This window comes from Osmerus mordax, chromosome 1 (assembly GCF_038355195.1).
Source record: "Osmerus mordax isolate fOsmMor3 chromosome 1, fOsmMor3.pri, whole genome shotgun sequence".
NCBI classification, from domain to species: domain Eukaryota; kingdom Metazoa; phylum Chordata; class Actinopteri; order Osmeriformes; family Osmeridae; genus Osmerus; species Osmerus mordax.
In genome coordinates this window covers 25,989,098-26,015,333 of record NC_090050.1, presented here as the reverse complement: position 1 = coordinate 26,015,333, position 26,236 = coordinate 25,989,098, and the positions used below count along the sequence as shown (strand labels likewise).

At 48.5% G+C, this 26,236-nt stretch overlaps 3 protein-coding genes across 8 annotated transcripts; 1 reads left to right on the top strand and 2 right to left on the bottom strand.

The window, feature by feature from the left end:
* Positions 1–2,991: 2,991 nt before the first annotated feature.
* b3galt6 (UDP-Gal:betaGal beta 1,3-galactosyltransferase polypeptide 6) lies at positions 2,992–6,155 on the bottom strand. Of its 3 annotated transcripts, none has more exons than XM_067244883.1 (2): positions 6,116–6,155; positions 2,992–5,115 (listed from the first exon to the last, which is right to left on the bottom strand). In XM_067244883.1, the coding sequence occupies exon 2, from the start codon at positions 5,109–5,111 to the stop codon at positions 4,089–4,091; it is 1,023 nt and encodes a 340-aa protein (XP_067100984.1). In that variant the 5' UTR covers positions 5,112–5,115; positions 6,116–6,155; the 3' UTR covers positions 2,992–4,088. The 3 variants fall into 3 exon arrangements, with proteins under 3 accessions (XP_067100984.1, XP_067100966.1, XP_067100976.1); XM_067244865.1 differs by lacking the exon at positions 6,116–6,155 and adding an exon at positions 5,510–5,756; XM_067244875.1 differs by lacking the exon at positions 6,116–6,155 and adding an exon at positions 5,458–5,483.
* Positions 6,156–6,210: 55 nt separating this feature from the next.
* Positions 6,211–9,092, top strand: LOC136950510 (coiled-coil domain-containing protein 42 like-2-like). Its single transcript, XM_067244895.1, has 7 exons — positions 6,211–6,232; positions 6,349–6,454; positions 6,574–6,678; positions 7,031–7,231; positions 7,695–7,916; positions 8,031–8,192; positions 8,477–9,092. The coding sequence occupies exons 2-7, from the start codon at positions 6,389–6,391 to the stop codon at positions 8,531–8,533; spliced, it is 813 nt and encodes a 270-aa protein (XP_067100996.1). The 5' UTR covers positions 6,211–6,232; positions 6,349–6,388; the 3' UTR covers positions 8,534–9,092.
* Positions 9,093–9,859: 767 nt separating this feature from the next.
* Positions 9,860–26,163, bottom strand: LOC136932119 (homeodomain-interacting protein kinase 1-like). Of its 4 annotated transcripts, none has more exons than XM_067235404.1 (18): positions 25,850–26,163; positions 24,544–25,253; positions 23,436–23,627; positions 21,454–21,635; positions 21,231–21,354; positions 20,698–20,817; positions 17,740–17,826; positions 16,560–16,744; positions 16,056–16,209; positions 15,789–15,972; positions 14,966–15,078; positions 13,666–13,791; positions 12,401–12,558; positions 12,239–12,310; positions 11,930–12,100; positions 11,604–11,800; positions 11,368–11,471; positions 9,860–10,278 (listed from the first exon to the last, which is right to left on the bottom strand). In XM_067235404.1, the coding sequence occupies exons 2-18, from the start codon at positions 25,249–25,251 to the stop codon at positions 9,913–9,915; spliced, it is 3,243 nt and encodes a 1,080-aa protein (XP_067091505.1). In that variant the 5' UTR covers positions 25,252–25,253; positions 25,850–26,163; the 3' UTR covers positions 9,860–9,912. The 4 variants fall into 4 exon arrangements, with proteins under 4 accessions (XP_067091505.1, XP_067098612.1, XP_067104926.1 ...); XM_067242511.1 differs by having other exon boundaries at positions 12,401–12,555; XM_067248825.1 differs by lacking the exon at positions 13,666–13,791.
* Between the last annotated feature and the right edge of the window lie 73 nt (positions 26,164–26,236).

The window sequence follows — 26,236 nt, the reverse complement described above, 5'->3', positions numbered from 1 at the left end:
TGATTCAAAAACTGTACTTGTAAAAACAAGTCGCCACTATGTCCACAAGCTTCTCAAAACATTGAACTGAACAATACATTTACCGAAAGTGAACAATCATTTATTTTATTTTAAATGTATTCTTAGCCCCCTGCCCCTCAAATAGCTACGTCCCTGCATCAGACATGCAGAGCAGCGTCCACACAGTCTGGCTCGCACACAGCGAGTCTGTGGTGCGGTGGCACTGCATCCCGGCAAAGACTGGAGCAACTGAGCTGCCCCCGAGCCTCTGAAGGTGAAGTCAGTTTCCCCAGGTGAAGTTTAAACAAACAATAACTACCGTAGTTTAAAAGTATTTTTGTGTTTGTTTTGTTAAAGCCATTCACATATAGGGATTCCCACGTACCGTTTACCCATGTCACCCTGCCACCCCTTTGCCATCCCATGTAACATTTCTAGATCCCCCACTGGATGTTTACATTTCTTCTTAAGCCTTGCGGTGGCTATGTCCAAACAAGCACATTATACCAGGGGCGTTGTAGACATAAGGCTCTACCGGGGCACAGGCCCCTATTCATATCCCTTTTTTTTCTTCCAAGCTTGCTGCGCACACTACTACTACTAGGCTATAGAACCTCCCCTTGCTTAACCCACTATACAACAGTTCAGGGACGCAAGTTTGATATCAGCTTTGGCAGGGACATCAATAGGTAATGCGAGCGCACAAAACTTGTTTGCATTAATTTGAGCACAAATACTGAGCTTCTTCATGTAATATTGTTTTTATGTTTTAGTCAAAATAAGATGATCGGTAGGCCTATCATTTAGAAACTTTCTTTAGTTTTGTAATGTTTTCTTAGCCTACCTCAATTCTGACTTGTGTGCCGAGTCCGACACCTGGACTTCTGTGTGCGTGCTGCAGGGGCTATTTGGCAAGCTCAGAAGAGGTTGGTTTGTGTTTTCAGTTTAACTGCTTTGATTTTACAAGCGTTGATTGGGATACTGCGTTTATTTTTTCCGGGATTATCAATCTAAATGAATGTTCTGCAATGTTATGTATGTCTGTCACACGCAATTGCTTTGAGACCTAGCAAAGTAATAACCTAGTCCTAACCAGACCCTTGTACATTTCATTTGTACAGAGGGTCTGGCATCGCTCCATTGACAAGCGTTAACTTCCTTGAAGGCAGGTACTCTGTTGAAGTTTAAAACTATTGGATCTGCCCAGCGCCACTCTGATCTGCCATAACCAATCGCTAGCGTCGCCTTAGCCAACTCCTTCACCACTACTGTAACGGAGCTAGCTGCCGTAGCTGTAAAATCAAACTTTCCCCGAACCCCGTGGAGAGGAGGGCCACAACATCATGGCCACCAACAAAACTTAGCAAAGATTGTTCTTGCTCCGGCTTTAACTTTTGGATATTCGGCAGCGTTGCCACAACGGACCGAATGAATGGCTTCGCTCGCCTCTTTCTACGCTGCCATTACTGAACTACAACTCAAACTAGCACACGACATCAACGTCATCGTTCTCAGCCACTCCCTCTGTTCGCTGATTGGCCCTACAATTTATTTTTTGTTGAGAAAACCGACTCAAGGCAAAAATCTAAATCTAAATTGAGCGGAAGTACGTAGGAGGGCAGAGCCAGGCTAGCAAAGTAACCCATCCTGTGGGGGAATCAGTTTCACATTGACTAATTTAGTGGCTAAATACCTATCTTGTTTTGAAGAGTTACGGCAATTTATATTTTACAATTACGGCAACTTATATTTTATTGTATATTATATTTAATTCTAATTCCACTTAGTACTGCTAGTTTATGTACCGTTAGTATAGATAGTCCACATTTTTGAATTTGAGGTTCCTATATGTTTATTGTATGCACTTTTCTGCCAAAGCAAATTCCTTGTCTGCAAACTTTAATGGCGAATAAATCCCATTCTGATTCTGACACATGCAACGTCATGTAAATAACTAAATGTTATGGACGTCTTTAGTGTGATTGTCATGACAATCACTAAAGAAACTCAGGGACAGCTGGCTGTTACTACAATAAGACATTTTCCCACATTTCCCTCAGAGTTAAAATGTCTTATTTGAAATCAAACAGTACCATCTTCTGGTCACATCATGGGTTTACAGTAAGGTTGCACAATGAATCACATCCTTATTAAAATCTCAATTTTTAAACCGCAATTCCACAATTATTGCAGTTGTCACGCAACTGGGATAAGCTTGACACAATCCAAATAGTTTCAGGGGTCTCTTCCAAGCTATAGTTAGCAAGAGCAAGTTATGACAGTTTTAGCACACAGAAACATATACTTTTATCTAAATATCTACCTATTTAGTTTGCTTAGAATTTGTTGCTTAAGGCTTTTTTTATAGTAAGAAGTTACATATGAAAAATGGAGTACATGATTTAACGCATAGTCTTCGGCTAGTTGCATCAAGACATCGTCTTCCATCGCCAGCTGCATCAATACAGGTATGTGTATGTTCCTAGCTGCATCAGGACAGGTATGTGTATGTTGCTAGCTGCATCAGGACAGGTATGTGTATGTTGCTAGCTGCATCAGGACAGGTATGTGTATGTTGCTAGCTGCATCAATACAGGTATGTGTATGTTGCTAGCTGCATCAGGACAGGTATGTGTATGTTGCTAGCTGCATCAGGACAGGTATGTGTATGTTGCTAGCTGCATCAGGACAGGTATGTGTATGTTGCTAGCTGCATCAGGACAGGTATGTGTATGTTGCTAGCTGCATCAGGACAGGTATGTGTATGTTGCTAGCTGCATCATGACAGGTATGTGTATGTTGCTAGCTGCATCATGACAGGTATGTGTATGTTGCTAGCTGCATCAGGACAGGTATGTGGGGACATGTAATGATGACTCCCATCCTTTGCACAAATAATTTCAACTTCTTCCTTGTGGACGAAGGTTTACTCGTTTTTATGTGTGTGTGTGTGTGTTTATCTTGCCTGAATGAGATAAAACATTTACACTTTTTGAAAACAGTTTAATAAAACATTCAGTAGGGTTGACAGGGCTGACAGTGTGCAACCCTGATGGTTACCCTAGCCATCACTAAATACAGCTCTTTCAAAACAACTGAAATGGAATGGATTTTTTTTGTTTATCAGCTGAAATCTTGCCAGCATACTACAAATGTTGTTTTAGGATATAGATATTGCAGGGAAAATACTTACAAGCTTAACGTGAAATATTCTGTGATTTACTTTTATGAAATGGCTTTTTGAAAAGTGTCCAAGTGCCAGTTGGTACACTGAGTTCCTTGTTATAAAACAACCTTAGTGACACAGGAGGGGTAAATAGGACTTGTGCACACATCCAACCCATACACAAGTTGTAAAAACTCTGTAAACACCCTGGCAGGCACGTCTGGGCGCACCAAATCACATACTGCCAGATCTCAGGACTCTGGTACTACGTTAACCCAACACACTAACCGCATGTTTGTAAATGTCAAGACAAAGACTGTAAAACACTCTGGAATCCTGCCAATATTAGGCCTGAACATAAATACATTCAGTTCAGCTACACAACACCCAGACCTGCAGCTGTCCCTCATCACTCACCAGCCTGTTCAGTAGGTTCCTGTGAGTATGCAGGATGGATACAGGTAGGTTCTTAGTACGGGATGTAACTCTTTCATTCCAGTGCCAGTATGTTGTAGTCAAAGGTCCAAAATAAATAATAAATAAATAGACACGTTTACAAACATTTAAAAAATCTGATTTGGTTGCTCATTTCTTCAAACCTGGAATCTATAGACGCCAACTGAAAATGATGGTCAAAGGTGGATGTCAAAAAGGAACACGAGGTTGTGAGTTGAACACCAGAAGAGAACACTTCTCACTTCACAGTCTGGAGAAAACGCATGACCAGGCCCAAGTCCAGTCCTACACGCTAGGCAACACACTGGAGGACACTCAGGCCGTACTCTGAACCCAAACTCTGATGGAGGAAGAGATTACAGGACGCCTTCACCACAGGACATGTAGGGGACAGGGTGAGGGTTAGAGGTCAGGCTGCACGTAGGGCCCGGGTCACAGACCTACCAAGGTGAAGGGTGGGTGAGGCTCAGGGGATCCCGTCCTTCCTCTGGCAGCACTGCGAGGGGGGCACGCCCCAGTCGTACACATAGGAGAGCCTGAGCTTGACCTCCTCCCTGCAGAGACGGCCGTCCCTCTGCAGGGTCTGATGCTTCTCCAGCATGTCCTCCAGACTCTGCTTGTGAGTCACCAGGTACTTGTTGCTGCAGCCGCGGGACTTGTACTCTGTGTCAAAACGAGGGTCGTGGGTCCGCCGCACATCCACGGGCGCGAGCCATACCCCCAGAGACACGTCCTCGCTCTGCCAGATCTTCAGGTAGGCGGCGTTGATGCGGACGTAGTGGACCAGGTCGGCCGACAGCAGGTAGCCTCCGCCCAGTGCGTACGGCAGGTAGAAGTCACACAGCTCCCAGGCGCTCTCACGCCACTTTCCCGCCGTCTTGACGCGGCCGCGACCGGAGAAGAAGCCCCAGTACAGCCTGCTGGGCTCCCGGCCCTTCAGCTCCTCCTTCAGCAGATCCAGGCGGGCGAAGGTGTCGTCGTCCGCCTTCAGGACGAACCTGAAGTCCACGTGGTGGTCCAGCCAGGAGTACATGTGCAGCAGCTTGAGGGTGAGGTTCTCGTACGAGTCTCTCAGCTCCGGCAGCAGCAGCAGGTCCTTGTGTCGGCCCTGCTCCGTGTTCAGGTTCTGCAGCTCTTCTGCAGACAGGCCCTCAGTTCCCACCACAAACATGGCCAGAACCTCCGAGTCGTGTCTGGACAGCCAGGTGCTGCGGATAATGCTCCTGCGCTCTGTGTACTTGGGCCCGGTGGTGATGAGAACCACCAGGAAGGCAGACAGATCTTTGGGGCGCGAGGGAGGGTCGGGGTTGTCCGGGCGCGGTTGCAGGGCACTGTGGGCATGGGGGGCCAGCCCGGGGGAGTCCGCCTGCCCCCGTTTTAGGGTCTCTGAGGTGCACTTGGCAAGGAAGAGGAGGACCACGGCAAACATGCACAGACCTCCGATGGCGAGGGCCGTCTTGTGGCGACACACGAGGCGTAGCAGGTTCATGGTGCTGAGACGGAGGTAGGGAGACGGTTAGTTATTCTCTAAACGCCTACACATTCATTCAGAAGTAATTATGATAGCCATGCCACAAAAAGTCTGCACAGGAGCTGCATTGGAGCTGATGCTTTGCATTTAATATGATTAGTAGCGTTAACTAGCCAGACAGCGTGCAGTAACACTGTGTTACGTTCAACTGTATCTCCCAGAAAATCTGTCTGTTGTCGTGGAGTAAGTGGGCTAAAATAAACGCTTGTGTACAGTAATTGTATTAGCAAGGCAGAACATTAGCTAGCAACTAGTAGCACGCATCTCACAGCTTCTACAGACAACATAAATCACAATACAGTACCTGACAATGTCACACAACGCGAGATGGATGTTCAAAGCACTAATAACGTTACCTGGTCATTGACTGCTATTTGCTGATAGCTAATCGCTAGTATGCGACGTTGCTAGCGGGTCTGGTTAAAAGCTATCGAGGAACTAGGCTATCCTGCAATGCTCTCTTAGCGAGCTGTCTACTATACAAGCTGAACAAACTCAGACTTATTGATTGTGGGTTTTCCTCCACGCTTCTTGGGGGCTCTGTATTAATAAACACTTGCGTGTTTTTGCAAGTTCAGATAAATAGCTATCAGGATTCATTTTTGTTCCCCACAAGCAGTTAACACTGACAGAAGGACGAGGCAGCAGGTGATGACGCAGGCAGTTATTGACTGGCCATTTTGCGCCACCTAGTGGATTATCTCTAGCTAGATTAGCTGATTTGTCTATCGATGACGTATGGTGAAAAAAGGCGATAACGACCTGGGTTGATAATAGTAATAACAAAGAAATTATGGTGTTTAAATATGCACTAACTGTGGCCTTTTCATGGTCTGAGAATATTAACTGACATGACCAAATCTAGAATCTAATCAAATTAACATTTCCATGAAATGCGGCAGTCCACTAGGTGGTTGCTAAGGACCATTGTTAGGTACATTGCGTAAGAAGTCTGTCGCTACCTGATACTAGAGCTGAACCGCTGGTCACCGCCTGAACATGGACGACAGGACTGGAGCAAAGTGTCTCTCAGACTACTTGACAACTGACTTTGGAGACAACCTGCAGAAACATCTGTTGTAAGTACAAAGAATGCATACATCGACCTTCTCACAAGAGAATGTCGGCAACAAAAGTTGTAATAGGAAATTACAAAATTAGATGAATTAATGTGCGTTTGTTTTGGTTTACACAGGACAGCTTATCCGTCCACAGACATCGTTCTAGCCCCCACCATGCGCCTCATTCAGAAGAGGAGAGAAGAGATGGAAACACAGAATACCTTAGAGGCCTGTAGACAGGTGACAGCCATCACAGACCTTAGAGGCCTGTAGACAGAACTGACACTCAGGCATTCCTCAGTGCTCCAACACCCCTCTCTGACCTCTGACCTGTGTGTGTGTGTGTGTGTGTGTGACAGAAGTTTGACCAGAAGCTGTCGGCCCAGCGAGTGAGAAAGGAGGAGCTGGAGAAGAGGGAGGCCGACATAAAGGATGATCTGAGGAACTTTGACAGTTTTCTAAAGGTCAAGATTTCACCCTGGGCCAAATGTCAGTTTCAGGGCCTGATATGTGTTTTCAACCAAGTCAAACTGAGATAAGACATATTTTAGGTTCAGATAGACAGATTGGATGAGAGGGCATGAAACATAGCTAATTATCATGCCTTTAAACTTCCAGTACCTCTTGAAGAGGTCACCAAACCAATCTATTTGATATACCTGCTAAAAGCACTTGGAAAAAAAAAAGGTATAGATATAAGACAATACTCAAGGGAAGAAATCTGGGGTGCTAAAGACTTCTGCACAGTGTTTTTTCAAATATGAGTAACCTGCATCTATGTCCAGCCAGTAACTCAGCCCTCTGTGCCTGATCCAGGAGAGCCAGCTGAAGTGGAGCCGGGCAGGGAGGAGGGCTGTGAGGGAGAGGGCGCTGGCAGCTCAGGCTGCAGCACAGCTGGTCCTCCTGAGGAGAGAGCTGAAGGAACTCACACTGAAGAAGGAAAAACTGTTGACTTTGGTACAGAAGCACAAAATATTCCCCCGCTATCTAGATCAAGTGGTCAGAGCCAGTGAGCAGGTAAGGATCCCGTCTCCTCTCCGGGGGGGGGGGGGGGGGGGCAGGTTTGGATGAGGAGTGTTCAGGGTTTTTCCTCAGAGATTTTACCTTAGACCATCTAACACAATCTGTGCCATTTGGTGAGCAAAACACAAGAAACCAGGTTTCAGTAAAGAGTGTCAAAAGAATGTCCCTTTGGTAGTCAGAAAAACAGATATACTGAGTGAAATTTAAATATATAAAACTTCACAAACTAGCAATCTAAATTATTATTATACTAAATTATCTTATCTCATTATTTAAACCTATACTAGCTGCCTGTGTTGAGCATCCAGTCAAGGAATCAACTGCACACTAGTCTAAAGCAAGAGTTGAACCCTAAAAGTTCAACACTAAAAACTTCAGTAGGGTTTCCCCACATGGCAATAACTTTCCTTCCCGTCCTGGACTGACACCAGACTACAACTCTGCCTGTCCGCTGCAGTTCCAGGAGGCCTGGCAGGCGACATCCCGGATGGACACGCTGCTGCAGACCAGGGAGGATCTTCTGAGCAGCACGCAGCAGAACGAGAGCTGCTCCCAGAGGATCCGCGCCCAGCTCCGGCACGTCCAGGACCAGACCAGCGGCGCGCTGCTGGTACTCAACAACCAGTTGGCCAGCCTGCAGGTGGAGTTGGACAAGGCCCGCCATCGCACCGCTGTGTGGGTAAGTTCACGAGACACCAAGCTCACCACACACACGTCTGTTCTGAACGGCCTTATGGAGGAGATGTGGTGTTAGCGTTAACATGAGACTGAGAGAGATATGCATTCGCTCTAGGAGAACCGTTGGGCTCACATCCAGAACACCGCAGCCAAGGACACCCTGCTGTTGGGAACCATCAAAGTGGCCATTTTAAACCTGTATCAAATCACCAGCAAGAAAACCAAAGATAGCAAAGAGACTGTGGCCCTTGAGGACACAGCCACACAGCTGGAGAAGGTGCATGTCGGAGGGGGGGGGGGGGGGGGGGGGGGGGGGGGGGGGCGGCAGCTAGAACAGACAACAGGAAGTATTCTACTGTACAGCAAAGAATGAAATAGCTCAATGGCCAATCCATTAAACTGCCCGCTTAATACATCACTTACAACCCTGTTTTAAATGGATACGCCCACTCAAAACTTAGCTTGTCAGACGCATTTATAAAACAATTAGGCACCTTGGCCAAAATGTCTCAACCTGGTAAATGGTAAACATGTCCAGTCTGACGGTGGTTTCTGTTGCAGGTCCAGACGTACCTCAGGAATCTCTCAGCTGTCTGGGAGGAGGTAAACCGATGCTGACTTCTACATGAGGATCTTTTAACTCTGTATAAACCAGTCTGAAATAAGTAGTCTAACAGTCATGACATGGACTTCTGGTTCTTTTATTGGGAAACAATGATAGCAGGTTGTAAACAGGGGGATCCACAGTTTAAGCCCTCCTGACTGATGTGTGCATATAGTGAGACAAGACGGAACAAGAATAGAAAAACAATTTTTTTTTAAGAACACAAGTCTGTTTGACTGAACCCCAAAAGTGATGGTGTTTCCACAGTCCCTGGCTGCTGCTGTCCTCCTACCTGCCAGACAGCCAGAGCACACCACAACCAGGTTTCAGTCTGACACTACAGTCCAATTTTCAATACGCCTTGAAATTCTTTTTCAGTTTCTTAAATCTATCCCAGCCAGCGAGGTATGATAATGCACCTCCAACCTCCATAAATACATTCAGCAATCACAACACAAAGGAAACAAACATTAAAAGTTGTCAGTGTTGTTTGACGATGTTACGACATTGTCTACATTATTACCATGGTGACAAAACTAATACTTTTTTTTTGCTTCAAAAAGTAAAAACAAAATCCATCACAGTGTAAAACCTTCCTCCTCTGCTTGTCTTTCACTTGCCTCTAACTGCACCCAACACTATTCCTCCACATCCCTGATCCTCCTTCGTGACGCCTCACAATAACTAAAGACATAATTTAGTCACAATATTAGATAGACTATGAAGTGTGGTAAAACTAAAAACTTAATATATATATATATGAGAGAGAGCGACATTAAAAAGGAGACAGGTGAGATGTCGCTGGATTACTGAAGACCATTCTATATAATTTAAAGAAACAAAACACAGAATGCCTCAGGCCTCTCTTTATATTAGCTAAGCTAGCATGTCGCTAGCCCCCTGTGCTAGCCACAGGCTCTCATGTTTGCTAGCATGTCGCTAGCCCCCTGTGCTAGCCACAGGCTCTCATGTTAGCTGGCATGTTACTAGCCCCTTGTGCTAGACACAGGCTCGCTGGAAAAGTTGTGGGGATCAAGGCTTCATGACAGAGGAGTTCCTCTGACACAAAGCCTCCTCACTTAAACAACACATGGTCAGACACATTTACTACAACGCTTCCTTCACAAGCCCAGAGATAGAGGGAATAAAAACAAGCAGACTAAGGTAAAAAAAAAAAGGTACAATATCACATAATCCCCTGGATACCGTTGCTTTTTAAAAACATACTAAAAGTCTTGGACTGAAAGTCCAAAAAGACAGTAAAACGGGTTGGAAGTGAAATCACTGTTGCAGCAGATCTCCCCCTCTTCCCTTCCCCCTCCCCTCCGCCCTCCCCTCCCCAAGAATGTCTGACCGTCCTGAGGGGAGTGATGTCCGACAGTGTGTCCCCTCCTCATAGATAGGGGTATTGGGGCAGGCGGCGGGGGCTGAGCTGGTAGGCGCCGTACGCCTCAGCCCGCGGAGTGGCATAGGGCGACCCGCTGAACGGGTGCTGGAAGGCGGGCAGCGCAGGGACCAGGCCCCCTCCATCCTTCCTGCCCGGGTCCCGGCGGGGCGCGGGGTAGGCGGGCAGGGCCGGGCCCAGCAGCTGCTCCAGGGCCTGCGAGGCCGAGGCCAGCGCGGCCGAGGCCGGGTAGCTGTAGAGGCCGGGGGCTGAGCCCAGGGGGGGCACCTCCTGGAAGCTGTAGTGGGAAGCGGGGGGGCAGGTCTGCTGTCGACGCAGTGAGCGCTCCTGAGACGACGACACCACTGGCTGCACCTGAGCGACACACACACGGTTCAACAGCAATCAACTGTCTCACAAATTTTCTTGCGTCTAGTTTCAACCCTGCCTCTACAGAGTCCGTTTTAAAAGAGTAACCACCATAAAATGGAAATGCACTAGACGTGATTGGCTGAGACTAGGGCTGCAACTAACGATTATTTTAATAATCGATTAATCTTTCGATTCTTTTTTCGATTAATTGATGAATCAGATAAAAAAATTAAAAAGCATTAACTTCCAACCCTTTATTCAAAAACAGAACTGACAGTGCAAATTGACAGTGCAAAACATCTTCAGAATGTGCACAAACAAGCACACAATTTTGAAAAAGTTATTAATATTAGTGTGGATGTAATGCTATTTTCCAAGATGAGCAATTTATTTGAGTTTTGTTTAAAACTTTATTGAAAATTGAAAGGATGTGGAAGTAGGCCAGACTTTATTAGAATAATCTGGTGTATATTTAAGATTTGTTGACACAATTTTGAAAAACAGTTAAGATTTGCGAGGATTAAGCTATTTTCAAAGATTAGTGATTTTCTATTATTTTATTTGAAACTTAATTGAAAAAGTAAAGGCTGTGGAAGTATACCAGACATTGTTAAGATACTCTGGTGTCTGTTTGAGGTTTTATATTCCTAAAAATATTATAAAAGTCTACATTTTTCAAAATGGTATGGGTTGTTTTCACCCGGTCCCTAACGTGATGCTGCAAAGTAGCGTCTTCCGAATGTGAGACGAATGTCGACTATGAAACTAACTTCACCTCGGTCAATTAACACACTGTTTCGATGTATTTAGTGTGAAATGCTCCCACACCTTTGGTCGTACTGATTTCTCTGCCTCCGCCATGTGTTTCAGAACAACGTTACTCAACAACGTCTCACCGATGGCCTTTCCTCTACCTCCGCTCCGCTCCGCACTCAACTAAACTTTTTTTTTTTAATACTCAAACATCTCCGCGACATATTGAGTGGCGTAATAATCGTGTGACACAACGAATCGATAATGAAATTCGTTGCCAACGCTTTTAATAATCGATTTTAATCGATTCGTTGTTGCAGCCCTAGCTGAGACGCTCACCTGGCTGAGATTGAGAGGGTGTGATTGGCTGGGAGCAAGCCGGTCGACGCCCTCTCCTGAGCTGCACGGCTGCCGGTTGGACGTCCTCTTGGGCTTCATGTATCCTGGACACAAACACGCGTTAAGGAAGAGGAATGGCTATAATATCGGGTCAGTATTAAGGCCCGTGGCACAATTCCATAATACTGTGTATGTGTGTGGAGGGGGCCGCAAGTGTGTGTGTGTGTGGTTCTTACCCGAGGAGGCCAGGTTCTCGGAGGGCTGTGTCTTGAGGGAGGGAGCGACCACAGCCAGAGACCGGGCCGGGCCGGAGGAGGGAAGTAGGTGGGAGGGGGGCAGGCGAGGGTGGGGCGTGAGGGGGCTGGCTGTGGATGAGTCTGAGTCGTGGACCGTCACACAGCTGATCACATTAGCACGCTGGGTCACACCATAGCTGTGGAAACACACCATAAGATTACAAAACACTGTAATATGTATGAAAACAATAAGATTACAAAACACTATATCATACCTATAAAAACACAATAAAACTACATTGGTGTGCAGCAGGAAGTGCGGTCACCTGGCAGGGTGGAACTTCCTGTCATCCTCTGTGTCTGTGTCGCTGTGGATGGTGATGATGCTGAGGGCGGGGCTGGGCGTGTCAGAGATGATGATTGGCTGGGAGAGCGCGGCACTGCAGCTTTGATTAGTCGCACCCGTGTTGCCAAGCAACAAAGCGGCAGACACATTTCTGATAAGAGGGGAACAAAACAATATAATTTTCATATGCACAATCTTACATCTGCTAAACACAAATGCTTTCAGCAAACATGTCATGAGGAGGGCTACATCAGCAGGATGAAAAGTGAAGGTGGAGGTGAGGTCTCACCTGCTCCTGCTGTCGCCCCGCCCCGCCTTCACCCTCTTCCTGTCCTGCAGGGCTCTGCTCTGGACCAGTCCCCTGCGGAGGGCAGAGGAGTTCAACTGGCTCTCATACAGGCCCCTTGATAACAGGACACATTTGTGTGTGTGGTGTGTGTGTGTGTCTCACCTCCAGCCGTGTGTGTGCTGTGTCGCAGCGTCAGCGAGCAGTGTCTCCATGTGTGACTCGGAGGCTGATTGACCAGCTGCACCGTGGACAGCCACGCCCGGAACCTGTTGCCAAGACGAGGGGATGAGGATCTGCTGGGCACTGGTGGGCCAGGCCTGCTGAACAGAACATCAATAAACCAGACGCCCACGGTCACAACAGCAGCTAACATCTAGACACCAGGCTGGGGGAGGCATCGCCATGAATGAAGGGAGCCATGAGGCTGACGGCAGGCTCCCTCTTCCAGACAGTAATACCCTGGGAGCAGGACAGTGTCCAGGCCTCCTGCTGGGAGCAGGACAGTGTCCAGGCCTCCTGCTGGGAGCAGGACAGTGTCCAGGCCTCCTGCTGGGAGCAGGACAGTGTCCAGGCCTCCTGCTGGGAGCAGGACAGTGTCCAGGCCTCCTGCTGGGAGCAGGACAGTGTCCAGGCCTCCTGCTGGGAGCAGGACAGTGTCCAGGCCTCCTGCTGGGAGCAGGACAGTGTCCAGGCACAGGACCCCTGTGCTGTTACATGTTCAGTCAACACAGCAACAACAGCCAAGTGCTTGATACGGTCATGCATAGCAGTCATGATGCATAGGACAGGACCCAAACCATGTGAACTATACACAGCCTGTTAAAAAGGAGAGAGATGAGTTAGTCATGGATGTCAGTAGGGGATGAGGTAGTCATGGATGAGGTAGTCATGGATGAGGGAGATGAGGTAGTCATGGATGAGGTAGTCATGGATGAGAGAGATGAGGTAGTCCTGGATGAGAGGGATGAGGTAGTCATGGATGAGGTAGTCATGGATGAGGGAGATGAGGTAGTCATGGATGAGGGAGAAGGGTTAGGGGATGGAGAAGCCTAGCTCCATGACAACAGTCATGCCAAGAGCCATACACTATGGTGTGTGTGTGTGAACAGACCCCCGTCCTCTTTACTGCAATGGAAGGAGGGAGGAGGGAACACAAAGCAAAGCCAGACCAGACAGCACATGCACTCCATGTCCTCAGCACACCTACAGAGATGGAGGGAGGAGGGAACAGACGGGAGGGAGACAGAGAGAGGAAGGAAGAGGATGAAAAAGGCAAGAGAAAGTCTGTGACAGAAGAGTATTTTGAAAGAGGGAGAGAACAGCACAAAGGAAATAGATTATCAGTGAAGGAGAGAGACAGAGAGAGTAGAGAGAGAGTGGGGGAAGGTGTGGTTAGTCGTGGGTGAGTCCAGGCTCCAGGGATTTACCAGCACGGTGGCCGTGTGCTCCAGCAGGGGGGCCCGGCCCCCTCCGGTGGCCCCCAGGGGCAGGGAGTACTGGGGGGCTACAGAGGGGGGGTGCAGGGTGGCCACCATCAGGGGCGTACAGGAGCCCTGGGGGGGGGGGGGGGGGGGAAAGAAGTTTAGGGTTGGTGTATCTGCACTGACGGTCTGTGAGGGATGCAAATCTGTGGAGACGTGAGAGAGACCTGGACGAGACAAACCCCTGTGACATGGAGAAAAAAAAAACACTGCAGGTGAAACCCACTGCAGGTGAAACCCACTGCAGGTGAAACCCACTGCAGGTGAAACCCACTGCAGGTGAAACACACTGCAGGTGAAACCCACTGCAGGTGAAACACACTGCAGGTGAAACCCACTGCAGGTGAAACACACTGCAGGTGAAACACACTGCAGGTGAAACCCACTGCAGGTGAAACACACTGCAGGTGAAACACACTGCAGGTGAAACCCCAGCTCAGGGAAGGACAGTCTGGTCCACTGGAACAGTCTAGTCAACACAAACACCTGCTTTTACACAGTCTAGTCAACACTTTTACACAATCGCTTTGGACGTTGTTTATCCCTTTCCATTTTCAGAATCAGCTATATTCGCCATGTAAGTTCACACAAACACGGAAGTCACTGTGGTATGAAGGTGCATACCATACGAATCTTAAAAAGTACAAAAGTCTAAATAATTATTGTACTTATACTCGCTGTAAATTATATTATTATCCTACAGGTACACTCTTGCACTTTTGAGGTTCATGTTGTTTAATTTGTATTTTGTTTAACTACATGCTCTTCTGGTTCTCCCCATTGGCACTTATTTGCTTTTTCACAATGTGTGCTTCATGTTTTGGCTCGTTGTTTATGGTCATTGACCTATGCACTTTTGTAAAGCTCTCTCTTGTAAGCCGCTTTGGATAAAAGCGTCTGCTAAATTAATAAATGTACATTCTAAAACAATACTATACAATATAAGAACAAAATATAAAATAAGATCTCAAATTAAATAAGATGCAATATGCAAGATGACTGTAATAAGATAAGGAGCTTCAAACACTGGAAGCTCCATTGTTACACCAGACCTAACCCTAACCCTCATACCTAACCCTAACTCACACCGGACACACACCGGACACACACCAGACACACACCAGACACACACCAGACACACACCAGACACACACCAGACACACACCAGACACACACCAGACACACACCAGACACACACCAGACACACACCAGACACACACCAGACACACACTGCCTCCAGTTTTACCTGTGCCAGAACGCCAGGCTGGATCTGCAGCGAGGGGCCCGTCTGGTTCTGAGGCCCCAGGGAGCTGTCCATCCTCACGGGGAAACTGGAGCCCTTACTGGACGCCTGCAGCCCTGGGGACCAGCACAACCACACCACGTTACCACAAGCAGAACCCACACCACGTTACCACACGCAGAACCCACACCACGTTACCACACGCACAACCACACCACGTTACCACAAGCAGAACCCACACCACGTTACCACACGCAGAACCCACACCACGTTACCACACGTACAACCACACCACGTTACCACACGCAGAACCCACACCACGTTACCACACGCACAACCACACCACGTTACCACACGCAGAACCCACACCACGTTATCACACGTACAACCACACCACGTTACCACAAGCAGAACCCACACCACGTTACCACAAGCAGATCCCACACCACGTTACCACAAGCAGAACCCACACCACGTTACCACACGTACAACCACACCACGTTACCACACGCAGAACCCACACCACGTTACCACACGCACAACCACACCACGTTACCACACGCAGAACCCACACCACGTTATCACACGTACAACCACACCACGTTACCACAAGCAGAACCCACACCACGTTACCACAAGCAGAACCCACACCACGTTACCACACGCAGAACCCACACCACGTTACCACAAGCAGAACCCACACCACGTTACCACACGCAGAACCCACACCACGTTACCACACGCAGAACCCAATGCTAACGCCACGACGAGACTGACAGAATAAAGTAGTGTTGTGAGACTGTAACCCTGACGGGAGGTGGAGCACCTTGGAGGGTGGATGGGGGACAGACGATGAGGGTCTGCTGGAATGGTGGAGCCTGGCTGCAGAGGGCGGGGCGGCCCTGCAGGGGGCCGCTTGGCGGGGCCAGACCCGGGATGTTGATGGTGGCCTGCTGGTACAGGGCCGGCTGGTAGTTCAGCAACGGAACAGCTCCCCCCGCAGAAGGCACCTGATGGGTTGGTCCAAACAGGGTTAGTATAGAAATCAGCCCAGAGGGAGATACCACTATCAGAGGTAGGGGGGTATACTAGCCTGGTTGTGCTGGTTGAGCTGGCTGCTGAAGGTGACCGTGAGGTTGCCGGCGGCGGAGCCTGGCACGGTGTTGGTGGAGAAGAGGGTCTTGCTGCTGTCGAACGAAGAGCTCCGACGCTTACACACCTCCATGTTCTGGAAGCAGGACTTCACACTGGAACACAAAGCAGCCGGGGCGTCAACACTTTCACAATACAATTTGACAAACACAATCCCGTGTACCAGTTTTAAGGTTGTCAACGAAAATGTACATTATTCGCAGACCACCTTTTCTCTGTGAGAAAGACAGGAAAAAGAACCTGTTGAGATTTACATGTTACAGGAATAGACATGTCGTTAAAAGGATATTTACTAACCACATTCAGGAGATTTGAATATTAAAGTCAAGTTTCCATCTATCTGTAGTGTTTAGTTGTAGAAACAATATGGTTGTCAAGATTTTTTTGGGGTTTTCCACCCATCTAATGCCGTCATTTCCAGTGGCTCTGTGACGACGTGACTCACTGGGAGATGTGAGGGAAGTCCAGAAGGTGCGTCATGGAGACGAAGGCGTGGCCTAGAGTCTTAGTGGGCGTGATCCTTTTGTCGGCGTCCAATCGGAGCATGCGCTTCAGCAGGTCGATGAACTCTCGTCGGTCAGCTTTCTCCGCCAGCATGTCTGTCCCTTCCAGGTGAGACGACAGGTTGACCTGGCAGAGAGCAACCAGGAGGTCAGGCTGCTGGATGTATGAGCACACGCTACAGGCACAAGACCACACGCTACAGGCACAAGACCACACGCTACAGGCACAAGCCCACACGCTACACGCTACAGGCACAAGACCACACGCTACAGGCACAAGACCACACGCTACAGGCACAAGACCACACGCTACAGGCACAAGACCACACGCTACAGGCACAAGACCACACGCTACAGGCACAACACCACACGCTACAGGCACAAGACCACACGCTACAGGCACAAGACCACACGCTACAGGCACAACACCACACGCTACACGCTACAGGCACAAGACCACACGCTACACGCTACAGGCACAATACCACACACTACACGCTACAGGCACAAGACCACACGCTACACGCTACAGGCACAATACCACACGCTACAGGCACAACACCACACGCTACACTCTACAGGCACAACAGCATACGCTACAGGCACAACACCACATGCTACACTACAGGCACAAGACCACACGCTACAGGCACAATACCACACGCTACACGCTACAGGCACAAGACCACACGCTACAGGCACAAGACCACACGCTACAGGCACAACACCACACGCTACACTCTACAGGCACAACAGCATACGCTACAGGCACAACACCACATGCTACACTACAGGCACAATACCACACGCTACAGGCACAACACCACACGCTACAGGCACAACACCACACGCTACAGGCACAACACCACACGCTACAGGCACAACACCACACGCTACAGGCACAACACCACACGCTACAGGCACAACACCACATGCTACAGGCACAAGAGTTCACACTTCCCGTGTGTTCTGTCGGTCATCTAACCTTAACCCTCATCTAACCCTAACCTTCATCTTACCCCTAACCCTCATCTTACCCTAACCCTCATCTTACCTTAACCCTCATCTTACCCTAACCTTCATCTAACCCTAACCCTTATCTTACCATAACCCTCATCTTACCTGCATCATGTCATCCAGGCAGTTGAAGATGTACTTCCTCGCCTCCTTGGACTTGATACCCATCTCCACCTCATGCTCTGAGGGAGTCTAGAACACAAACACACAGGTTAGTTTTTTATCCTCATGGGACCTGACCATTCACTTCCATTGAAAATTGTGTTCCCCAATTCCTAACCCCTAATGGTTTTCTAACCCTAACGCTAAGGCCCAGTTTCCCAGACTTGGATTAAGCTTATTCCTAAAGTAAGGGAAAGATTCTTTGAAAATTGAAAACGTTTCTAGTCTAAGAGAGGCTTCCTCCATGTCTGTGACACTGGGCCTTCTAAAGACCACTGAAAACAGAAGTTGAAGTTCTGGGGCCCAGCAAGGTCAAGATGTTCATGTTTCACTATACTTGTTAGGACATCTGATCCCCACACATACACACCACCCCCACCCCCCCCCCCCACCACTGCAACTGCTGTCTGTGGACATTGCAATGATGTTAGTAGGCCTGTGTGTGAAATACGAAAAAGCAACTTTGACGATCAAGCAACTTTGACAACAAAAATATTTGTCAACTATTTTTATAGTTGACAAACTGTATTTTGTTAACATATTTAACTGAGGTAAACTTCGACGACGGCGTATTAGGGCCAGGAAGGTAAAAAAAGAAGCGCCGGTGGAGGGGGGGTTATATTCAGAGATTAAAGACTTACATTTGCGAGAAAAATGTCAGAGTTTCTCCGAGTTTATAAAGTCACAAAGTTTCGAGAAAAAAAGTCTGAATTATATACTTTTCAATAGGATTCAGCAATAAGGAAATAGGCTGCCTAGGCCTACTCCTAATTTTAGCCCAGAATCACCATATTGTAATAAGCATTCAGACTTTGTAAAAACATTGCCATGATTTGGGCCTATTCAGAAGGAAACATCATACTGATTTGGATGAGCTGATAAAGCTTTTGTGCATCAGGAACTACAATGCAATGGACAGATACAAGGATAACGCTGGTTACATCTACAGTTCAAATTTGATTTGTGGTTCAACAGGACACAATACGACAGATCCTCAAATTAATCGATCCTCAAGGTGAGGATCAGCTTAGAAGAGCGCACCGTCTTGGCTGTGTCCTATTGAACCTTGAACCTATTGAAAAGTATAATTTGATCAGGCATCCATTACTGCAGGCTTTATACATGGCAAGCGGCGGCATCTGTGATGTGATGAGGTTGACCATGCAAAGTGAAGCGATGAGGTTCCTTGAAGAAAACAAAATCCATATTTTCGACTTTATAATGTCGGAAAATCTCAAGGTTTTTTTCTCGCAAAATTACTATTTTTTTTCTCGCAAATTTGTGACTTTAGAAACTCTGAGAATCTCCGTCTAAGTTTGGGAACCACTGTCTTAAGGTATTTATGACCTGAGGGGAAGTTCTAGAAAGGGTCAATTGAATTGATACAGTAAACTGCTTTGAACTTTTGAAAATAGATCTTTTCCTGTTTCATTGTTTGTATTTAATTAATTCTTTTTTTGAAAATGACCACACAAAAGACAGTTGGCCATTTGGATGGTCAGCTTCCAGCAGCTTTATTATCTCCTGTTCTGGGCAGAACCTGGAACACCAGGGGCCTGTTCCATAAAGGCCGCTCAAATAAGTTGGACTTAAAGTCCCAAACCAGACTTGAATTAGCTTAACAAGTCAAGCAGGGCTAAAGCGGTTCCATAAAGGCCAATCTCAGCTCACGCAGTCCTACTAATTCAAGTCAGATTTAAGTAGTCAAGCTAATTGCGCGTGCACCCTATTCTTCTTAAGCAGCCAGAGAGGTAAAACATGGATCATACAATCCACCACGGCAAAAGCAATGCACACGGCCACGTGACTTCTTCCAGAAAGAACGTTCCCTTTAAGCCTTGTACTATGACAGCTCCCTCATCCACCACTTCATCAAAATGAAACGACACGCCATGATTGACGTGAACGATAGGCTACATAGGTCGAGGTCCTTTTTTAGACCTTTAGTTATGTTGTTGATTTAGAAACAGACACCCTCTAAACACATGTAAATGTACTTTTTTTTTTTACATTGTTTTAAATAAATAGCCTACTATTAATCAATACATTACCCAGTAGCCTAACTTTTTAACATGGTTGTGTCGGGAAAATGGAGGATATAGATGTAGCCTATGGATTTAGGTTTGTTTTGCAATTGTAGACTGTTAACAACTATATAGCTATGATAATTATACTCGGATAATTTAGATTGAGATAGGCCTATGCCTGATGCCTAAACATTTGAAATCACAAACTACTGTAGGCTAGTCATAGGCTACGTTTAACGTGGTGTGTATCAAATCATTGTTCATCATCGTTTAATGCATTAGGCTAAATGTTGTAGCCTATGTAGGCTATTTAAGTTGATTTTCTATCAATGTTGAACATATTGAACTGATGAGAATAAGAAAGAATATCCGTGGTAAATCCGTGGTAAATCATCGTTTTCCCGTTGGGTCAGTGTTACAGGAAGGTCTAGTTAAGCACCAAGTCACGCTAAGCCTGACAGTTAGCCTGCCCCGGACCAGACTAGTTTCGCAGCCTAAGTTGCCATAGTAACCGAGTTCGAACTACATTGAGCTAGCTTTATGTAACCGAATGAACTACAAATGAGTCCGACTAACTGACATAAGTCTGGCTTATTCGGTAAACTGGCTTTATGGAACAGACCTCAGGTCCTGAGGCTCTGTTGTTGTAATTGTCACTGTATTGTAATTGTTCTAGGATGACCATATGTTATGAGTTTATATAATTCTCTGTGAATTGTGAACGGGACCTCTCTGCCGAACGATTGTAGTAATACCTCCTCCGGTATACACGGGTCACAGGGTACTCCGTTTCCTGCTGTAATATTCAAATAAATAATTTGTATCAATCTAGCAAAATACAGTGTCGTCGGAAGACTTCCTTTCCCAGGGTCACCTTGAGCCTCCACAGAGGATAGCTGGAGTCAGGTCCTCTGTTGAAGAAGCGCCTGGTCTTGGTGCCTGCGCTCAGCAAGTACTCAGCAGGAAGCCCCTGGGTCTGGGAGATGTAGCGGATCTGGGGGAGACACTCCGTTACACTCCCACCACCAACAAGCATCAGCAGAACACACAGCAATCACAACACCTCCAGCGGATTATCTAGGGAGGAAGAGAGGGAGGAGAGAAAGGGAGTAGAGAGAGGGAGGGAAGAGAGAGAGGGGGAGAGAGGAGGGAGGAGAGAGAGGGAGGAGGAGAGAGGTAGAAGAGGGAGTGAGGAGAGAGAGGGGGAGGGAGGAGAGAGGGAGGAGAGAGGGAGAAGAGAGGGAGAAGAGAGGGAGAAGAGGGAGTGAGGAGAGAGGGGAAGGGAGGAGAGGAAAGAGAGGAAGGAGAGAGAAGGACAAGGAGAGGGAGGGAAGGAGGGAGAAGGAAGGGGATAGGGAGGAGAAAGAGGGAGGGAGAAGAGGGAGGGAGGAGAGAGGGAAGGGTTACCTGGTCGTACTCGGACGCCCCGGGGTAGAGAGGCCAGCCCAGGAAGAGCTCAGCGATCACACAGCCCAGGGACCACATGTCGATGGCCTCACAGAACGGCAGACCCAGGATGATCTCTGGAGCTCTGCAGACCAGGGAACATCACAACACATCGGTTACTCATCTTGTGATGCGGCCACGCTTGGCAGAATCACAGAACCTCAGGGGTGTTTCAGGCAGTGACCTGTAGTATCGCGACTGCAGGTAGGTGGAACAGACAGCCTTGGACACGTGGCTGGCCGAGCCGAAGTCTATGACCTTGACCCTGTAGGGCTGCCTGAGGGGGTCCACCAGCATGATGTTCTCTGGCTTCAGGTCTGCGTGGATCAGGCCCAGGCTCTTCAGCTTCATCAGGGCTGTGGCCACCTGGGGAACACACAGGAACACGCTTCAACATCATTGTTACTAGCACCAATAACCAACGGATCCAAGTTGGCGCCGATGATGGCTGCCTCGGTCTTTAGGTGCGCTCTTTTCTGTCTCCGGTGTTTCCCTACATCTTTAACACCTCCCTTGAGACATGCCATGTGCCAGCCTGTCTCAAGTCCTCCACCATCATCCCTGTGCCCAAAAAGCCAAGGCCAACAGGACATAATGACTACAGACCCGTCGCCCTGACCTCTGTGGTAATGAAGTCTTTCAAGCGCCTGGTGCTGGCACACCTTAAATCCATCACTGACCCTCTACTGGACCCACTGCAGTTTGCCTACAGAGCCAACAGGTCTGTGGACGATGCAGTTAACATGGCCCTCCACTTCACCCTACAGCACCTGGACTCCCCAGCATCCTATGCCAGGATCCTGTTTGTGGACGGATGATGACAATACCATCATCCCCGCCCTGCTTCAGGACAAGCTCTCCCAGCTGAACGTGCCTGATTCCACCTGCAGGTGGATCACAGACTTCCTGTCTGACAGGAAGCAGTGCGTTAAGCTTGGAACACAAGTCTCTGACTCCCGGTCCATCAGCACCGGATCACCTCAGGGCTGCGTCCTTTCTCTTCTGCTCTTCTCCCTGTACACCAACAGTTGCACCTCCAGTCATCCGTCCGTCAAACTCCTGAAGTTTGCGGACGACACCACCCTTATTGGGCTCATCTCTGGTGGAGACGAGTCTGATTATAGGTGGGAAGCGGCCAACCTGGTGACCTGGTGCAGCCAGAACAACTTAGAGCTCAATGCTCTTAAGACAGTGGAGATGGTTGTGGACTTCAGGAGGAACACAGCCCCACTCACCCCCATCACCCTGTGTGACTCCCCAGTCAACACTGTGGAGTCCTTCCGCTTCCTGGGCACTATCCTCTCCCAGGACCTCAAGTGGGAACTGAACATCAGCTCCCTCATCAAGAAAGCACAACAGAGGATGTACTTCCTTCGGCAGCTGAAGAAGTTCAACCTGCCAAAGACAATGATGGTGCACTTCTACTCAGCCATCATTGAGTCCATCCTCACCTCCTCCATCACCGTCTGGTACGCCACTGCCAAGGACAAGAGCAGACTGCAGCGTGTCATCCGCACTGCTGAGAAGGTGATTGGCTGCAATCTGCCTACCCTCGAGGACCTGCACACCACGAGGACCCTGAGGCGAGCGAGGAAGATTGTGGCCGACTTCTCCCACCCTGGACACTCCCTGTTTCAGTCACTCCCCTCCGGCAGAAGGCTGCGGTCCATCAGGACCAATGCCTCACGCCACAAAAACAGTTTCTTCCCTTCCGCTGTTGGCCTCTTCAACAAGGCCAAGGGACCACACTGACTCTAATGACTTCCTGCTTAAAACACACTGCTTTTTGCACTGCATTACAAAATTGTATCTTGTAAATTTGTATTTATTTTTATTTTTTTATATTGTAATTTACGGCAAATTATATTTTATTTTATTGTATATTTAATTATATTCTAATCCCACTTAGTACCGCTAGTTTATGTACCCTTAGTATAGATAGTCCACATATTTAAAGTTTAGGTCCCTATATGTTTATTGTATGCACCTTCCTGCCAAAGCAAATTCCTTGTCTGTGCAAACTTTCATGGCGAATAAATCCCATTCTGATTCTGATCTTGTTTTTCAAGTTACAGTAATCAATGCATGGAAATAGATTGAAAGAGATAGCTGCATTAATTAAAAGTGTTATTGAAAAACAAAAGAGCTGCTGTCAGAAGGCCATACCTGCTGTAGGATGGGTCTGATGTTCCTGAGAGGAAGAGGGCTGAACTTGCTGTGTTTCAGGAAGTCATACAGGTTCTGTTCCAGCATCTCAAACACCAGGCAGGTGTGGCCTTTGTGCTGGAAGCACTCGTACGAACGCACAAAGTTAAACTCGTCAGCGTTCTCCGCGCTCAGCCGGTTCAGGATACCCACCTGAGGAGGGGTAGCAAGTTAGGAACCACAGACACTTCCAACGCCCCTCTGGGTGAGAGCCACCAGGGGATGAGAGGGTAAACAGCAGGGGGTGAGAGGGTAAGCAGCAGGGGGTGAGAGGGTAAACAGCAGGGGGTGAAGGGTAAACAGCAGGGGAAGAGAGGGTAAACAGCAGGGGCTGAGAGGGTAAGCAGCAAGGGGTGAGAGGGTAAGCAGCAGGGGGTGAGAGGGTAAACAGCAGGGGGTGAGAGGGTAAGCAGCAGGGGGTGAGAGGGTAAACAGCAGGGGCTGAGAGGGTAAGCAGCAGGGGGTGAGAGGGTAAACAGCAGGGGGTGAGAGGGTAAGCAGCAGGGGGTGAGAGGGTAAACAGCAGGGGGTGAGAGGGTAAACAGCAGGGGGTGAGAGGGTAAGCAGCAGGGGGTGAGAGGGTAAACAGCAGGGGGTGAGAGGGTAAGCAGCAGGGGGTGAGAGGGTAAACAGCAGGGGCTGAGAGGGTAAGCAGCAGGGGGTGAGAGGGTAAACAGCAGGGGGTGAGAGGGTAAGCAGCAGGGGGTGAGAGGGTAAACAGCAGGGGGTGAGAGGGTAAACAGCAGGGGGTGAGAGGGTAAACAGCAGGGGGTGAGAGGGTAAACAGCAGGGGGTGAGAGGGTAAACAGCAGGGGCTGAGAGGGTAAGCAGCAAGGGGTGAGAGGGTAAACAGCAGGGGGTGAGAGGGTAAGCAGCAGGGGGTGAGAGGGTAAACAGCAGGGGCTGAGAGGGTAAGCAGCAAGGGGTGAGAGGGTAAACAGCAGGGGGGTGAGAGGGTAAACAGCAGGGGGGTGAGAGGATAAACAGCAGGGGGGTGAGAGGGTAAACAGCAGGGGGTGAGAGGGTAAACAGCAGGGGGTGAAAGGGTAAGCAGCAGGGGGTCCCCTACCTCGATCTGCCCTTGCCGGGCGTAGGAGGGGTGGTTCTTCAGGATCTTGATGGCCACGATCTCATTGGTACCTCTCTTCCAGCACTTGGCCACCTGGCCAAAGGTCCCCCTCCCCAGGAACTCCAGCACCTCGTAGCTGCAGGCCGGGGACCCCAGCACCTCGTGCTGCACCAGCTGGTAGTCCCCCTCCCCGCTGGAGCTGCTGCTCTTGGTGGCCGAGTGGGGGACCGACTGCCCGGTGCCCCCGCCCCCCCCGCCCCCCCCACGGGTGGAGAAAGGCGGGGCTGAAAGCTCCTCCAGGATCTGCACGCTCCCGCTGCCCCTCCCCCCCTCTGGGGGCTCCTCGTTCCTCCTTTTCTGCCCCTGCCGGGGCCCGCGGGCCTCCGCGTGGGACGAGTGTGTGTTGTAGTGGTGGTCGCCGACGGCAACGCGCCTGCTGACCCCCCTGGGGAGGCTCCCGGTGCTGTCGGCTGCCCGGACCGCCACCTGGCCCCGCGACCCTGGAGGGGCGGGGGGAAACACCAGGGCGGAAGGGGCAAAGGGGGGTCCACCAGGGGGGAAGGCATACCCCGCCTGGCCCCCCACACTGCCGTAGGCCTCTGAGGAGGACACGTCCCACACACAGTTCTCCACCTTCAGTTTCTTCACCCGGCAGAAGGCACTGGAGGAGACGGAGGGAGGGGGGAACAGCTGCAGCTGGGACGACATCACTGTGTGTGGGTGAAGAGGGAGGGAGGAGAGTGGAGGAGGGATGGAGGTAGATAACAGAGAGAGGAAGGAGTTATAGTCAGATGCTTGATGAGGGAGTTGTACTTGATCTCTGAAGGAACCACAGAAAAATACACAATACAAACACAGGATACATTCTCATCATTAGTACGACAGACCATTCTTGCAAAGTTTATTTGGTTTTACTAACATGACATGCTACTGAAACTTTATTTTAATAGCATCCATGCCAGGGATACATTGAGCTGTCTTTACTATAATACCCTCTCGCTTGGACAGTTCGTCATAACAGTTTTCACGCATGCGAGACGAGGAATCACGATCCTGATTCATGCCAGTTATCTGGGGAATAAAACGATCAGGCTGATCTAGTCAACTAACAAGTCAGCAAATATAACATTGTATACCACGGTAGCTACTATAACGCAGTCTAATCACTCGGTAACTAACTGAAGTGTGCAATCCACACATTCTGGAGACAGTTTTGCTCGTCAAATGGGAAGTAGCTGGCCAAGCAGTAAAATACCTTCTGGATGTGTATTCAATACACTAATACAAGTCAAAATGATTAACATACCGTAAATTGTTTCAGCACAGCGTCGAAAATAGGCCCTGTCATCGATTTAACTCCCAATTAGCTGCAGGCTAGCAGACTGTTGCTAACGTTATCAGTCTTTAGGCCTGCATTGTGTTTTCCATCGACAGAGGAGACAAGGACATCCACAAACCTAGCAAGTTGTTCGGCTTAAACAACAACGTGGATTTGTTCTTATAAAATTAAGTGAAAAGTAGTCACATAGTAAAAACGTATTTTCTTCTCATTTAAAAACTGTATGAGTTCTTAAAATGAACTATCCTTAATCCAGCAGGCAGTTTTTTTTACCGGAACAAACCACGTCCTTAGCATATCACCAGCTGCTTAACTGAGGTCAGAATTTCCGGTACCGTAAATACAGCTGAATTC